At 53.4% G+C, this 14,721-nt stretch overlaps 1 protein-coding gene across 1 annotated transcript in view; it reads left to right on the forward strand.

The window, feature by feature from the left end:
• DPP6 (dipeptidyl peptidase like 6) overlaps window positions 1-14,721 on the forward strand; it is an 804,405-nt gene that overhangs the window by 766,548 nt on the left and 23,136 nt on the right. The window contains exon 18 of the mRNA XM_060107540.1: window positions 14,302-14,400. Within this exon, the coding sequence (XP_059963523.1) occupies window positions 14,302-14,400 (99 nt within the window). The remainder of the gene's footprint in view (window positions 1-14,301; window positions 14,401-14,721) is intronic.

Below are 14,721 nucleotides of genomic sequence, written 5' to 3' on the forward strand. Positions count from 1 at the left end.
ACAGTGACTCAGTACAGTGACTACAGTGACTGCACTACAGTGACTACAGTACAGTGACTACAGTACAGTGTCTGCACTACAGTGACTACAGTACAGTGACTCAGTACAGTGTCTGCAGTACAGCGACTGCACTACAGTGACTACAGTACAGTGACTCAGTACAGTGACTGCACTACAGTGACTACAGTACAGTGACTACAGTACAGTGTCTGCACTACAGTGACTGCAGTACAGTGACTACAGTGACTGCACTACAGTGACTACAGTACAGTGACTCAGTACAGTGACTGCACTACGGTGACTACAGTACAGTGACTCAGTACAGTGACTGCACTACGGTGACTACAGTACAGTGACTGCACTACAGTGACTACAGTACAGCGACTGCACTACAGTGACTACAGTACAGTGACTCAGTACAGTGACTGCACTACAGTGACTACAGTACAGTGACTACAGTACAGTGTCTGCACTACGGTGACTGCAGTACAGTGACTACAGTGACTACAGTACAGTGACTACAGTACAGTGACTGCACTACAGTGACTACAGTACAGTGACTACAGTACAGTGTCTGCACTACAGTGACCGCAGTACAGTGACTACAGTGACTGCAGTACAGTGACTACAGTACAGTGACTGCACTACAGTGACTACAGTACAGTGACTGCACTACAGTGACTACAGTACAGCGACTGCACTACAGTGACTACAGTACAGTGACTGCACTACAGTAACTACAGTACAGTGTCTGCAGTACAGCGACTGCACTACAGTGACTACAGTACAGTGACTCAGTACAGTGACTGCACTACAGTGACTACAGTACAGTGACTACAGTACAGTGACTATAGTACAGTGTCTGCAGTACAGTGACTACAGTACAGCGACTGCACTACAGTGACTACAGTACAGCGACTGCACTACAGTGACTACAGTACAGTGACTCAGTACAGTGACTGCACTACGGTGACTGCAGTACAGTGACTGCAGTACAGTGACTACAGTACAGTGACTACAGTGACTGCAGTACAGTGACTGCACTACAGTGACTACAGTACAGTGACTGCACTACAGTGACTGCACTACAGTGACTACAGTACAGTGACTGCACTACAGTGACTACAGTACAGTGACTCAGTACAGTGACTGCACTACAGTGACTACAGTACAGTGACTACAGTACAGTGTCTGCAGTACAGTGATTGCACTACAGTGACTACAGTACAGTGACTACAGTACAGTGTCTGCACTACGGTGACTGCAGTACAGTGACTGCAGTACAGTGACTACAGTGACTGCAGTACAGTGACTACAGTACAGTGACTGCACTACAGTGACTATAGTAGTGTCTGCACTACAGTGACTACAGTACAGTGACTGCAGTACAGTGACTACAGTACAGTGACTGCAGTACAGTGACTGCAGTACAGTGACTGCACTACAGTGACTACAGTACAGTGTCTGCACTACAGTGACTACAGTACAGTGACTGCAGTACAGTGACTACAGTACAGTGACTGCAGTACAGTGACTGCACTACAGTGACTACAGTACAGTGACTGCACTACAGTGACTACAGTACAGTGACTACAGTACAGTGTCTGCACTACAGTGACTATAGTATAGTGACTGCAGTACAGTGACTGCACAACAGTGACTACAGTACAGTGACTGCACGACAGTGACTACAGTACAGTGTCTGCACTACAGTGACTACAGTACAGTGACTGCACTACAGTGACTGCACGACAGTGACTGCAGTACAGTGACTACAGTACAGTGACTGCACTACAGTGACTACAGTTCAGTGACTGCACCACAGTATATGAGAGGTCACTACTGGGGAAGCTGAGGGTAGGGAGCATAGAACTCAATGCACTATTTTTGAAACTTCCTGCGAATCCATAATTTAAAAAATAGATGTAACTCTGCTTAAGAAAGCCATTTAGTTAAATACTTCTTTGGAGGGTCCTATTATTTTTCTCTCCAAGTCAAGGGGTTAATACCTACATTTTCAGAATGGATTTTGCTTTTAGTCACATTCGGGCCTGGGTGTGATGACACCATTAGGGACCCTGAGGGTCAGGAGCGTGACAAGGTCCCAACGCCCCCTCCTCCCTCCCCCAGCCGCCTTGCCGTTCCCACGGTGCTGGGTGAAGTCACCACCACTTTCCTAAGGTTCGGGCGTGAGTGAAAATGAAACAGATTTGTGTCTTAGATATACGGAATAGCATCGACACAACATTTTATTTATTCTATTTATAAAATAATGTATAGGGGGGTGCAGTGCCTCTAAAAGAGAGTTCTGAGGTATTTTACTAATTCTGCCTGGGAAGCCAAACAACCAGTTATTTTCATGTTTGGTTGGTTAGCTGCATTAACCAATCAACCCAATCAATATGGACAGACTAGAGGTTGTAGGTTGTTGTCCATATTCTGTTGTGGCGCTCCCGACATAAGCAGGTATTTTTAAGCGTTTTACTGTTGCAGTTGAACTGTCACTCTTGTGGCTGATTCCCAGAGAGAGGACCCAGGGAATAAGAAATAAGCATTTTGCACACGGGGTGCGGTTGTCTCTGCAGTCGGTGTCCCATTCTTCTTTGAAATTAACAGAGAACCTGGAGGTGACGCCGTGGTGCTTCATCTCAGCCATGTGCTGCTAATGGGACACTGGACAACATTTATGTCCTGTGCTGATGCGTGGAATTCTTTTTTGTCACCTTTGTTGTATAAGCCTGTGCATATGGTTACATTTGAGCTCTGGTTTTCCTGCAGCCTAATGCAAACTCAGGAGATATTTCACTCTGACTTTCCCTGTTTCTGCGTTTATAGTTCTCGGTATAGCTCAAAATTGTTCAGACTTTTGACTTAAGCCACAAAATTAAGTTGGAAAAGGCATGACCTCAATGTGGCTGCTGGTGTGGTACCCACCACCCAAGAGAATAGGGATGTTTTTGTTCAGTGTCTGATGTATGTTCTGAGATGGCAGTTTGAGGGGCTCCAGAAAGACCCCCTGGAGCACCTACTTTTCCCTGCCCAGCAGGTGCCTGAAATACTCCTGTCGTGTATTCGTTCCTGTGGGTGTGGACGTCACACCTGCACAAAGGCTTCTTTTAAAATATAAAAATCTCTTACATCATTTGGGATCATGTTTGGCTACGTGTAACAGAAAACTCAAGATAACAGTTGCTGAAACTGGATGAAAGACGTGTTGCTTTGTGATACACAGTGGCATCGTGTCTGCATCCCGGGCTGGAAGACAGGAGGGCGGGTGAAGCACAGGGTGATTCCTGTAACTGAGCGCCTCAGGCTGTCTCCCCACAGGGGCTGCTGACACTCTGCTTCATCTAAAGGTCACAGCTTGGCCGCGTGTCCCACCAGGCTGCAAAGGATGCTGGGAAATGTCTTTTATCTGGGCTCCCCGCACCTCAAATAAAATCAGGATTTTGCTACTGAATGATCACAGCTGCTGTAACAACCACCACCAAAATCTCAGCAGCTTCGTGTATGAGTTTCCTAGGGCCACCATCACACAGTAGCACACACTGGGGGCTTGAACAACAGAAATTTATTGTGTCGCCTTTCTAGAGGCTGCAAGTCCAAGATCAAGGTGTCAGCAGGGTTGGTACCTTCTGAGGCTGTGAGGGAGACGCTGTCCCAGGCCTCTCTCCCAGCTTCTGCTGGTTGCTGTCGATCTTTGACATTCCTTGGCTTGTGGAAACCTCACCCCAGGCTCTTCATCTTCTCCCTGTGTGCATGTCTGTGTCCAAATCTGCCCTTTCTATAAAAGGACACCAGTGGGCTTCCCTGATGGCACAGTGGTTGAGAATCTGCCTGCTAATGCAGGGGACACGGGTTCAAGCCCTGGTCCGGGAAGATCCCACATGCTGTGGAGCAACTAGGCCCGTGAGCCACAACTACTGAGCCTGCGCGTCTGGAGCCTGTGCTCCGCAACAAGAAAGGCTGCGATAGTGAGAGGCCCACGCACCGCGATGAAGAGTGGCCCCCACTTGCCACAACTAGAGAAAGCCCTTGCACAGAAACGGAGACCCAACACAGCAAAAATAAATAAATTAATTAATAAACACCTACCCCCAACATCTTAAAAAAAAAAAATGACACCAGTCATATTGGATCAGGGCCCACCCTAATGACTTCAATTTTAGCTTGATTTCTCTGCAAAGACCCTGTTTCCAAATGAGGTCACCCTCACCAGTCCTGAGGGGGAGGACTTCAGCATCTTTTGTGCGGATGCAATGCCACCCAACACTCAGCAGAACGAGGGTTTCTATTTCGCACACACAAAATACAGGTTGCTCTTCTGGTAGGAACCCAGGGCTTCAGGCTCCTTCTAGAGTGTGGCCCCAGCATCTTCAAGGCTCTGCTTCTGGCCCTGAAGCAGAGAAAAAATGGGAAGGTTTTGTAATTTTTGTGTTGAGGCCTAGCGGTGGTGTGCATCCTTTCCAGCCAGAACCCCTGCACGTGGGCCCACCTAGAAAAAGAGAAGCTGTGTGCCTGGGAAGGGGGAGAAACTTTATCACAGGAAGTAAAAAGGAGAGTGAATCTAGGAGGCCTGTCCCTGAAAGGAGTGACCTAGTGGGTAAGTATGGGCCATTCTTGTGTAGATTACTTTGGTCTGACCGTGAAGGCCCTTTCCAGACAGGTGTGGTCAATGCTAGGGAGGCTCATAGAAGGGGAATGACCTCACCAAGGAAGGTTCTCTGACTGTGGCTGTGAGCACCAGGGCCCAGCATGGAACCATTAAGGACAGGGGGACCAAACTGCGGGGAGCAGGGCTGGTTGTAGAGGTGTAAGACCTGACCCTACACTGGAAGAGCTTAGCATCACTTAGGACATAAAAGACATAAAGCTGAAAGACAGAAAATGTAATAATAAACACAAACTTCTAGGAGAGACCATAAAGACTTACATATTCATTAGTGCCTGGTTTGAGCAGTGGTTTGAGTTCTGGGTCTTCATCAAATCCAGAGACAATGTCCCAGAAGACCTGAAAGAAGAGACCAGCTTTGATCTAAGGTTTCAGAGAAAATTGGTCAGGGTCTTTCAAATTTGGTAGGGATTTGAGATTTAGGTTGTTTTTGTGATTTTTTAGATTGTCTCCACTTTCCCCACACTGCTGTGGGCAGCAAAACTGGTTTCCGGAGACATCTCAGTGAAAAGTTGGCAGGTGGTGCCGGAGAATAGGTTTCCTGTTGCTCTTCACGGCACCAGCCCCAAACGCAGAAACGCAGGGACGAAGGGTTGGCAGCTCATGGGAGACCACACCGCTGCCTTCCTCCCCAGCAGGGTCTCCCCCGCCCCCTCCCCAGTTTCACCCAAACCTGGCCCTCTGTCGGTGGTTGGCTCTGACCTGTCCTCTTCGGGGGCTGCGTCCCCAGACTTGTGCTCCACTGCTCCTTCATCCCATATCTGTCTTCAGCTGCAGCCCACCGCCTGCTGCCCCGACCCTGCCAGGTGGGCTCCTGAGTCCCCCCCAAGCACACCTGGCAGGTGCATTCAGACACCTTTGATGCCCTAGCAAGTGTCTGGTAATCGAGTGTTTCCCAGACTTGAATAATAAGTAGACTCTATATAAAGGGGAGAAAGTAAGACTTCTGATACTGTGTCTGCGGACCCCAATTTAAGAACTGGGCTTAAACTAACGTCTTATTTCCTAAGAAATGCATTTCAATCCTAAACGGGCACAGCAAAAGAGAGGTTTTATATTTTTAATCAGCAAAAGAATTGAACTTTTGCTTATCATTCAAATGACCCAAAACAATTAATTCTCAGTTAACAAGTGGTCTTTTGTTGGAATGGTGGGCAGGACACGTGACAAGGGATGGTTTATTTGTTGATGATACCGGGAGCTGTGAGACGCTGCACACCCCGTGGCTCGTGGCAGAAAAGAAGGGAAACCTGTTCTGTGCTGGGGATCAGAGACTTCAGAGCGAAGACAGTGTTGATGGCGAGTCCAGCCTCTTTCCTTTAAAGACTGGAGCTCGGAGACCCCGAGAAATGCGGTGTCTGCTCCATGTCGCACGGCTCTCAGGATGCGTCCTGTACTTACTCCCTGTTTATCGTGTTCTTCTGCAAAGATTGTGCACGTTGGTCCTGCCTGGGTGTCGGAGCTCAGCTGAGCATCCCTCCTGGCTGCCCCCATCGGGGAATAACCCGTAATCACCACCCCTGTGTGTGTAGTAGATGCCAGACCCAAGGCCCGGATCTCACCTGTCACCCCACGTCCAAGGGCTACATCCCCATGGTTGCTGTCGGATGGTGTGTGACAGAGCGCGTTTTCCCGCGTCCTCTTGCTCCCGCCCTCCCCTGACCCCGGGAGGAAGCCCGCACAGGCAGCGTAGGCTCTGGTCCCCAGAAGAGACAGCCCAGGTTCAAGCTGCAAGAATACTGACAGCTGAGACTATTTCTTCTGGAATCCTTACTGTTCAGGAGCAAATACTCTCAATAAGAAGAGGAAGTGAGAAGAAATTTTTAAAAAGAGAAAGAGTAAGGAGGGAGGGAGGAAAGGAAAACAGCAAAACGTCGCAAAGTTAGTCCACGAGTGAGCTCAGGTTTTTAAAAAGATTTTTCAGATGTTTAGTTTCTTCAGTTCCCTCTGCCCATGAATGCCATGCCCATCAGGTGCCAGTCACAGGGGTGGGGACAGGGAGACTGTGTGACTTGCCAATGATGACTTGGGCAGGACCCCGTGCCTCGGCCCCCGCCCCGCGCCGTTCCCCGGGCTCTGTGCCGGAAGCTGACACCACAGGAGAGGCCTGGGGCCGCCTGGAAAACAAGGATTGAAGGTCGCAGGTCCCGATAGCATGTCAAACCCAGAGTCTAGCCTCCGGGCCTTGGCGGCAGGGAGTCAGCCGGGGATTCTTCTGTGTGTTTAACTTCTGACGTGTCTGATGTCGGCTCTGGAGCCTCACTGCCCGTCTCATCTCCAGCTGCGCCAGCACGGAACAAAGTGCCCTCAGGTTTTGGTTTGTCTGTCGAACTGGGTGGGCCCCGCTCGGGTGAGGGGCGGAGCCGGTGCCCCCAGACCCTGGGCCCATCCGAGCCTTGGGGCTCCTCTGCTGGGCTCGGATCCACGTGCGTCACGTGCAGGACCACACGGCTCACTGCTCAGCCCTCGGGCCTCAGGTGCGTTTCATGTGGGCTGTGCTCTTCGGGGCTGAAAAGGCCGTGGAAACGCTCCAGGAGCGTCCCAGAGGCAAGAGGTGGGCACTCCGTCCCCCCGGCTGCCCCTGCCTGCAAGAGCTGTCCTGTGAGGCTCGGGCTCCAAGAAGCCACGCCGTGTGCCTCTGCTGCCCGAGGCTGCGTCGTGAACGTCTTCTGGAAACAGGACCTGGAGAAAGGCTGGAGGCCTCAGGAGGGCGGTGACAGCAACAGCGACCTCAGGCAGGTTACAGCTGGCTTGGGGCCAGCGCTGCTGCGGACACTCTGCGTGTTTGCACTCGTCCCGCCCCACCACAGCCCGGGAGGCAGGAGCTCTTGCGACCCCCGTCATCCATGAGGAAAACCGAGGGAGAGGAGCACGCCTGAGGTGTCCCAGCTGGAGGGCGCCGGGGCACAGCTCAGCTGGCAGCCAGCGCGGCCGGGGGCTCCTCAGGCCTAGCGGCTCCGTCCTGCGCCTGCCCTGAGCCGGGCCAAGGATCCTTTGCTCTGGGATGAACCCCGCTCAGCCCCGGTGTGCAGCCTCGGGGAGGATTCTGGGGTCGGCAGGACCGAGCCCTTGAACTGCACCCCGAATGCTTAATCCCCGTCAGCACCACATCCACCGCTTTTAACATAACCAAGTAACCACTTAATACCAAGGACCAGCCTGCCTGAGGCTTCCCGGACAGTACTGGGCACGAGCCTCACAGCAAGTTACCTGAGATCACATGGCTACGGCCAGGCCAGACCTTGGTTCATGTGACCCCAAGCACAAGGTCCCACACCCGGGCCCCAGGAGCCCAAGACCTTTGCTTTGCTGTCACCTGAGTGACGTGCTCACAACCGCAGCATCCCTGATCACCGCTCCAGAGGCAGCCCCAGTTGAACCTGGCGCAGCGCTGAGTCCCTGACGGTGTTTGGGCCCGGCAAGCAGAGTACAGAGCTACCTCACAAGTCGGGAGGGCAGGTCCCACCGGCGTGCGGATCGGAGGCAGGACGTGGGACCACCTGCCCACAGCCCAGTGGCCCACAGGCGATCGGGCTCTTGGGGAGGTGGCCTTTGGGCAAACTGTGGAAAGCCTGGACGTCCAGCTGTGTATGGCCCACGTGGTGTGACAGTGACAGGGAAACAGAAGCCGTGGGAGCACAGCCCGGCAGGCGGCAGACGGGCCCCCGAAGGTCCGGTCAGGGTCAGAAGGCAACGATCATTCCGGGGTTCCAGCCCTGCTCTGAAATTCGAAATCACTGTTTCAGAAGTCTTTGTCTTTCCTCCACCTCTGCTCCCGACCCCAGAGCCACCCGGGGAATACTGGACTTCTTTCCCTTTAGAAAATCTTATCTGCAGACAGAGCCTGCGGGTGTCACAGATGTGACTCTGAATTATTTAGAAGCTGTTTCCTTAAGAACGTAATTATGGTCGGGGCCAGAGCACACTCCTCAGGTGCTGGCGTAGGAAAACCGGCACAGTCGCCGCGTTAATAGTTGCTGGCTTCAGTGTGCGTGTGAGGGGGTGTGAGCTCGGTGTGCGGACACAATTCAGGTGCAGAGGCCTGCGAGCACCACACGCCTCCCTGCCCGGCACAGCCCACAGGACAGAGTGCCGCAGGCGGCTTCGGCGTGGTCTGTGTCCTGGCAGCGCCCGCAGTGTCGTGGCAGCTGCTCACAGACCCCAAGTTACCGGGCCGCCCGGTGTGCCTCCTTCACCAGAACTCCTAGACAGGGCCTCTCCCTGCCACTCCCTTCGGTCGGGTTTTTCACAGAAGCAAAACCAACTTGCACGGCCAGCTGGAATCACAGGCGTTCTTCTTTGAGATTGTCCCAGACACGGGCTGTTTGGTGTCTGTCCCCTTTCTCACTTGGTTCTCTCTGCCTGGGAGACCCCCCTGCCATCTTCCTCTGAGGGCCCACCCAGGGGATGTCACCTGTGCTGTCAGGCTCGTGCCAAGCAGGTAGGATGGGGGGATGCCAGGAGCTGCCAGCCAGCATGTGCCCATCTCAGTCAAGGCCTCCGCTGTGTCTGGAAAGTCCTCCAGGTCTGCAGCTCCCCCTGCCCGCCACACACACACACACACACACACACACACACACACACACACACACAGCCCTTCTGGAGGGACAAGTGACGATCAATTTTACAGATGGCTCGCTCTAGGCCAAAACACGGCAGGTTTGGGGGCGAGCTGGTGTTTGGCTAACAGAGTGCAGAGTGAGCGAAGCACATGGCACCTTCTGCCCCTCAGGGCACCTGCCTCGGTGTCCCTGGGACACTGGAGGGCCGGCAGGTCCACTGCTCTGTGCCCTTTCCTGAGTTGGGATGTAGTTGATGGGGTGGGAGCCACGCACGGCCCCTCTCACCAAGCCCACCCGCCTGCCGACATGGTGCCCACACCACGAATGCACTTATATCACCCTGCTTCCAGGTTGCTTAGAATCTGGCTGGAGAGAAAGAGAGACACAGCAAAAAGAACAATTACCACCCAAACTGTGTGGCTTAACAACTGGACGTTGGGAGATGGAGAACACAGTCTGCAAGTGAGACGGGGGTCTGGAGGGCGTCCGTGCCAGCCTCAGGCCAGGGTCCAGTCTGAGCCGTGCAGCCCCAGGGTGGGCAGGCCGCGTCTGCGATGCTGCAACCACTGAGCAAGGAGGACGGGGCCCTGATGCTGCTGGGACAGGTGCACAAGAGGAAGCTGTCTGAAACACACCGGGAAGGGCCCCGAAAATCCCAGCAGGCGGCCGGACTCGAGTAATCTGCGTGCAGTCCCCGCTCTCCCGCTCCCCTCAGAAACGCGAGAGGGGCAGCCGGCTCTTCTCTCTGGCTTGGTTGCTTATTGGCTTCCATTTGATTCTGGTCATTCGTGTCCCCAAATCCGGCCAAGTGGCAATTCCTCCAGGGCCCAGAGCCAGCAGAGTCTCAGAACGGCCTCGGTCGCCACCGCTCGGCGTCGGCCCGCTGGGGCACAGCCGGGGAGCAGCCGTCGTGAGTTGTCCTGGTTCCTGCAGGCTCCGCGGGCCCAGCTCTGACAGTAGCTGATTCCACCAAATATGAGAGGGGCTCACATCTGATTGAGGAGCGGCCGTTTGCATGCTTCAGACTGCAGGTCCCCACGGCCCCGATGTCAAAAGAAGAACCCTTCGGGAACAGGCCGGTCTTTTCTTATTTCCTCTGCCATGATTCTGCCCTCTCTGAATGCAATTATGGGAACAAATAAAATGGCTTAACTCAGCTCCCCTGTGGGACAGCCAGCTCTCTGCTGATAAAACCAGTTGTGTAGGCAATCATTAAATGAGAAATCTAATATTTAACTAAATTTAATAGTCTGTTGCTTTGGCGCCTTTCTGTGAAGGGTGGCATTTCAGTACAGAGGGACTAGCTATTCACACACCACCTGCGGAGGCTGTGTGCGGTTAGAACGCCCTGTGCGGTTAGGACGACCGTATGCGGTTAGGACGGCCGTGTGCGGTTAGAACAACCGTGTGCAGTTAGTGTGCAGTCAGGACGACCATGTGCGGTTAGGACAACCGGGTTAGGACGACTGTGGTTAGAACGCCGTGTGCGGTTAGGACGCCGTGTGTGGTTAGGACGACAGTGTGCGGTTAGAACGCCGTGTGCGGTTAGAACGCCGTGTACAGTTAGGACGACCGTGTGCTGTTAGAACACTGTGTGCGGTTAGGATGACAGTGTGCGGTTAGGACGACCGTGTGCGGTTAGAACGCCGTGTGCGGTTAGGACGACCGTGTGCGGTTAGGACGCCGTGTGCGGTTAGGACGCCGTGTGCGGTTAGGATGACTGTGCAGTTAGGACGACTGTGTGCGGTTAGGACGCCGTGTGCGGTTAGGACGACCGTGTGCGGTTAGGATGCCCATGTGCGGTTAGGACGCCATGTGCGGTTAGGACGGCCGTGTGCGGTTAGAACGCCATGTGTGGTTAGGACGACCGTATGTGGCTAGGACGGCCATGTGCGGTTAGAACAACCGTGTGCAGTTAGTGTGCAGTCAGGACGACCATGTGCGGTTAGGACAACCGGGTTAGGACGACTGTGGTTAGAACGCCGTGTGCGTTTAGGACGCCGTGTGCGGTTAGGACGACCGTGTGTGGTTAGGACGCTGTGTGCGGTTAGGACGGCCGTGTGCAGGTAGAACGGCCGTGTGCGGTTAGGACGGCCGTGTGCGGGTAGAACACCGTGTGCGGTTAGGACCGCCGTGTGCAGTTAGGATGCCCATGTGCGGTTAGGACGCCGTGTGCGGTTAGGACGGCCGTGTGCGGTTAGAACGCCGTGTGTGGTTAGGACGACCGTGTGCGGTTAGGGCGCCGTGTGCGGTTAGGACGACCGTGTGCAGTCAGGATGCCGTGGGCTCCCGCACGAAGCCGCGGCTCCCGGATCCAGGGACCGGGAACGCAGCGCTTCGGTGGCAAGTCTGTGTTCTCGTTAACTCCTCGCAAGCCTCGCTTGTCGGCTGCAAAGCAGCACGTCAAACCTGAGCAAGAAGCTTCTCCTTCAGGCTCATCTGGTGTCGGAAATATCAACTCCCGATGCAGACACATGGAGAGAAGGTTATAACAGACCTTGAGAGGCTGTACCAGCTCTCTTCGTTGTGAGGTTTGATCATCCAGGTCGGCCCCTACTGGAGCCTTGTCCACCCCCCAGAAGCAGAAGCTCGGTGCTGCGTCTCTGGCAGCAAAGGACTCAGCCTTGCTCTTGACCCTGAAGACGTTCTTCCTGAGCTCCCGATGACTCCCTCATCCTCACGAGTGTCCGTTTCTCTGGTCTGACCCACGTTCGCACACCCCGAGTCCCTCCCCTGTCTCCACCGGGGCTTATCTCATAGGCAGGCGGAGAGGTCCAGGTCACGGTCCAGAGGGCTGAGGCTTCCAGAAGACCCTGTAAGGTCTGTGCTCCAGCTCCTACGCTAAGCTTGGATTTGGGTTGCCTCGATGAATTTCCTCAATTCCCAGAATTAGCTAAATAGTAACTTGGGTGTACCATTAGTCCTTCGAGCACTGTCCACTTGTCAATCAATTGAATAAAAATGTGCTTCGGTTTTGGGGATTTTTTTGCTTTGTGTGGGAAGCAGTGGTTAATAGGCCTCAATCGCTTCAGCTCTTACCGCTAAGAGGTCTGAGCGCCGGGAACCTCTGAGAGCCTTCGGGCTTTCTGAGACACCAAGGAGGACCTCTCAGTCCTTTCCACGTGGGAAAAGGAAGAAAGATGTGGGTCGAAGCCCAAACTCGGCTGCTGTGAAGATGCATCATTTCCGGGGTATGAGTCAGATTTCCACAAACAGCTCTATGTACTCATGTTCCTGGAAACTAGTGTGTTTTGTCCCTGGGATGGGACTGAACACTGATGCCTTGGGTGGGATAGGGTCAGCCAGGCAGATGACCAAATCTCCTAGATTTGGTGTTAAGTGCACCTGAGAGGGGTACCTGAGGTGAAGGGTCAGGGCTTCTCTTTGAGGTGATGTTTGACTTGATGCGGGGGGAAGAGCCAGCAACCTAGGACAGCAAGTGCAAAGGCCCTGAGGCAGCAAAGAACTTGAAGAGTGCTATTCTTTTTCATTATCTTGTGGAGCTCGCTTCTAATCTTCCTGCCCTATAAGTGTGCATAGAACATGGAGAATAGATAGTTAATATCTCCTAAACCAACTCCTCTCAACAGACTGTGTATGCCTGGAATGCTGTGTTAAAGGGCCGAGGGCATGTGGACTCAGGGAAATGAGTGCTTTCTCTGCTCTGTTAGGAGTTTGGGCAGGCACACCATGCCAGGGTCGGGCATCCCCTCCCGAACTTGCATGTGTGACCACAAGGTCGAGGGTCCCTTCTGGCTTTCCACAAAGGACAGCATTTCTTGCGTGCTATGTGGCGGAGCTCCCACTTCAGATTTTTTTTTAACCCTACCTGTTTGAGTGTTAGTTTCACCATTTCTCCCCTCACCTTTTCACCAAAGCTGAATATCCAAATACGTGCTCAGCAAACTTGAAAAACATCTTCTGTTTTGTTTATTTGCTTGTCACCAGCCCTGGGAACTTTCAGTTGCCTCTGCCCCTGTAGAAGTTTGCTGATCCTGCTCAGAGGCCATCCTCATGGCTCCACAGATAAGACACTCATTGCTGGAGGTCCTGGTCATGAGCAATGACTCACCTGCCCAGCCTGTGTGGAGCGGACACCCGTGCAGGGCCCACTGTCCTCAAAGGCAGTTATCACGGAGGATGCTTGTGAGATTAGCTTATTCTTTAAAATGTTCACAAATGTTTCAAAGTGACGTGTCGAGCCAAATGTCGAGCCCCTTAAAGATAAAACTTCCTTTCAAATGAACCACAAGTTGTCCCCAGGTAGGACTGAGGTGAGAGGGGAGAAAAGAAGTGGGGTGGGTTCTGTTACGTGTTAGATGGAGGAAGTCTGACACGTAACAGAAGGGCCACATCCGCAGGGGATCAGTGAAGAGGGCTGATGCGGGTAGAGGGTCACAGCCAGGGCCTTTTGAGCTGTTACAACCTAAGGGTCACAGAGCTGGTGTGTCTACGGTGTGGGTCAGGGTGGAGCCGCCTCTCAGACTCCAAGGGAGATGGGCCAATCCCCCTGCACTGCGGCTCATGTGGCTTCACTGCCAGCTCGAGTGACCGTCCAGATCAAGGTCCCCAAAGCCATACCCCCTATGACTAAGGCAAGAAACCCGAGCCCAACCACTTTTCCTGGAAAACGTAATAACGGTCACGCTCCAGCTTCTACTCTCCTTTCTGTAGTGTTACTGAGGCCACTACATTTGTAAAACCACTTGTCCTGACAGGCACGATGTCGGTCTCCCAGAACCAACAGTCTTGAGACCAAGCACACCTGAAGCAACATGTGTGTGTGGGAGAGGGAGAAACGCCGTGGAGAGTGAGGATTGCCGGGGGGCAGGAGCACTGGACACAGTGGAAGAACCTGCCGTCTGCCTGGAGCCCCTGCCCTGAGCTAGACTCTCCCCTCGTGCTGGGACCTGAGCGCACGATCTAATGTGTGCAGCTCTGGTTCCAGCCGTGGACCCGGTGGCCCTCTCCTCTGACGTAGGAGCTAGTGACAGGAGGCGCGTGAAGACTCATGGGGTCAAGAAGCGGTTACTGAATCTGAGTGTGTCATTTTTTTCTCTCTTTCAGAAATTTTTGATCTAGAAACAAATGAACACGTACAGAAAGCCATAAACGACCGGCAGATGCCTAAAGTAGAATACAGGAAAATCGAGATTGACGATTACAGTAAGTGCTATATTTGCTCCTTTAAACGGGAAAACCAGCATCTGCTCTGAAACAGCCTGACCGTGATTGCCGGGTGGGGGCTTGCGGGGGAGCACGGGCTAGAACTGCATCCTCCCCAGCGAGGGGGACCAGGGGCTGGGGGAAGTTCACGCTGGGCTGGCTGTGCTCACAGCTAGCATGCTCACTCTGTGACACAGAGACAGGAGCATGTGATTTCTGTCCTCGAGAGGCTGACGGTTTAGACAAGACCCCAGACGGAAACCCCCTCCTTGTTGGGCGGAACAGGTCACGATACCATCCAGGAAAAGGTCTCCCCCCTGG

Source organism: Mesoplodon densirostris, chromosome 9 (genome assembly GCF_025265405.1).
Source record: "Mesoplodon densirostris isolate mMesDen1 chromosome 9, mMesDen1 primary haplotype, whole genome shotgun sequence".
NCBI lineage: Eukaryota > Metazoa > Chordata > Mammalia > Artiodactyla > Ziphiidae > Mesoplodon > Mesoplodon densirostris.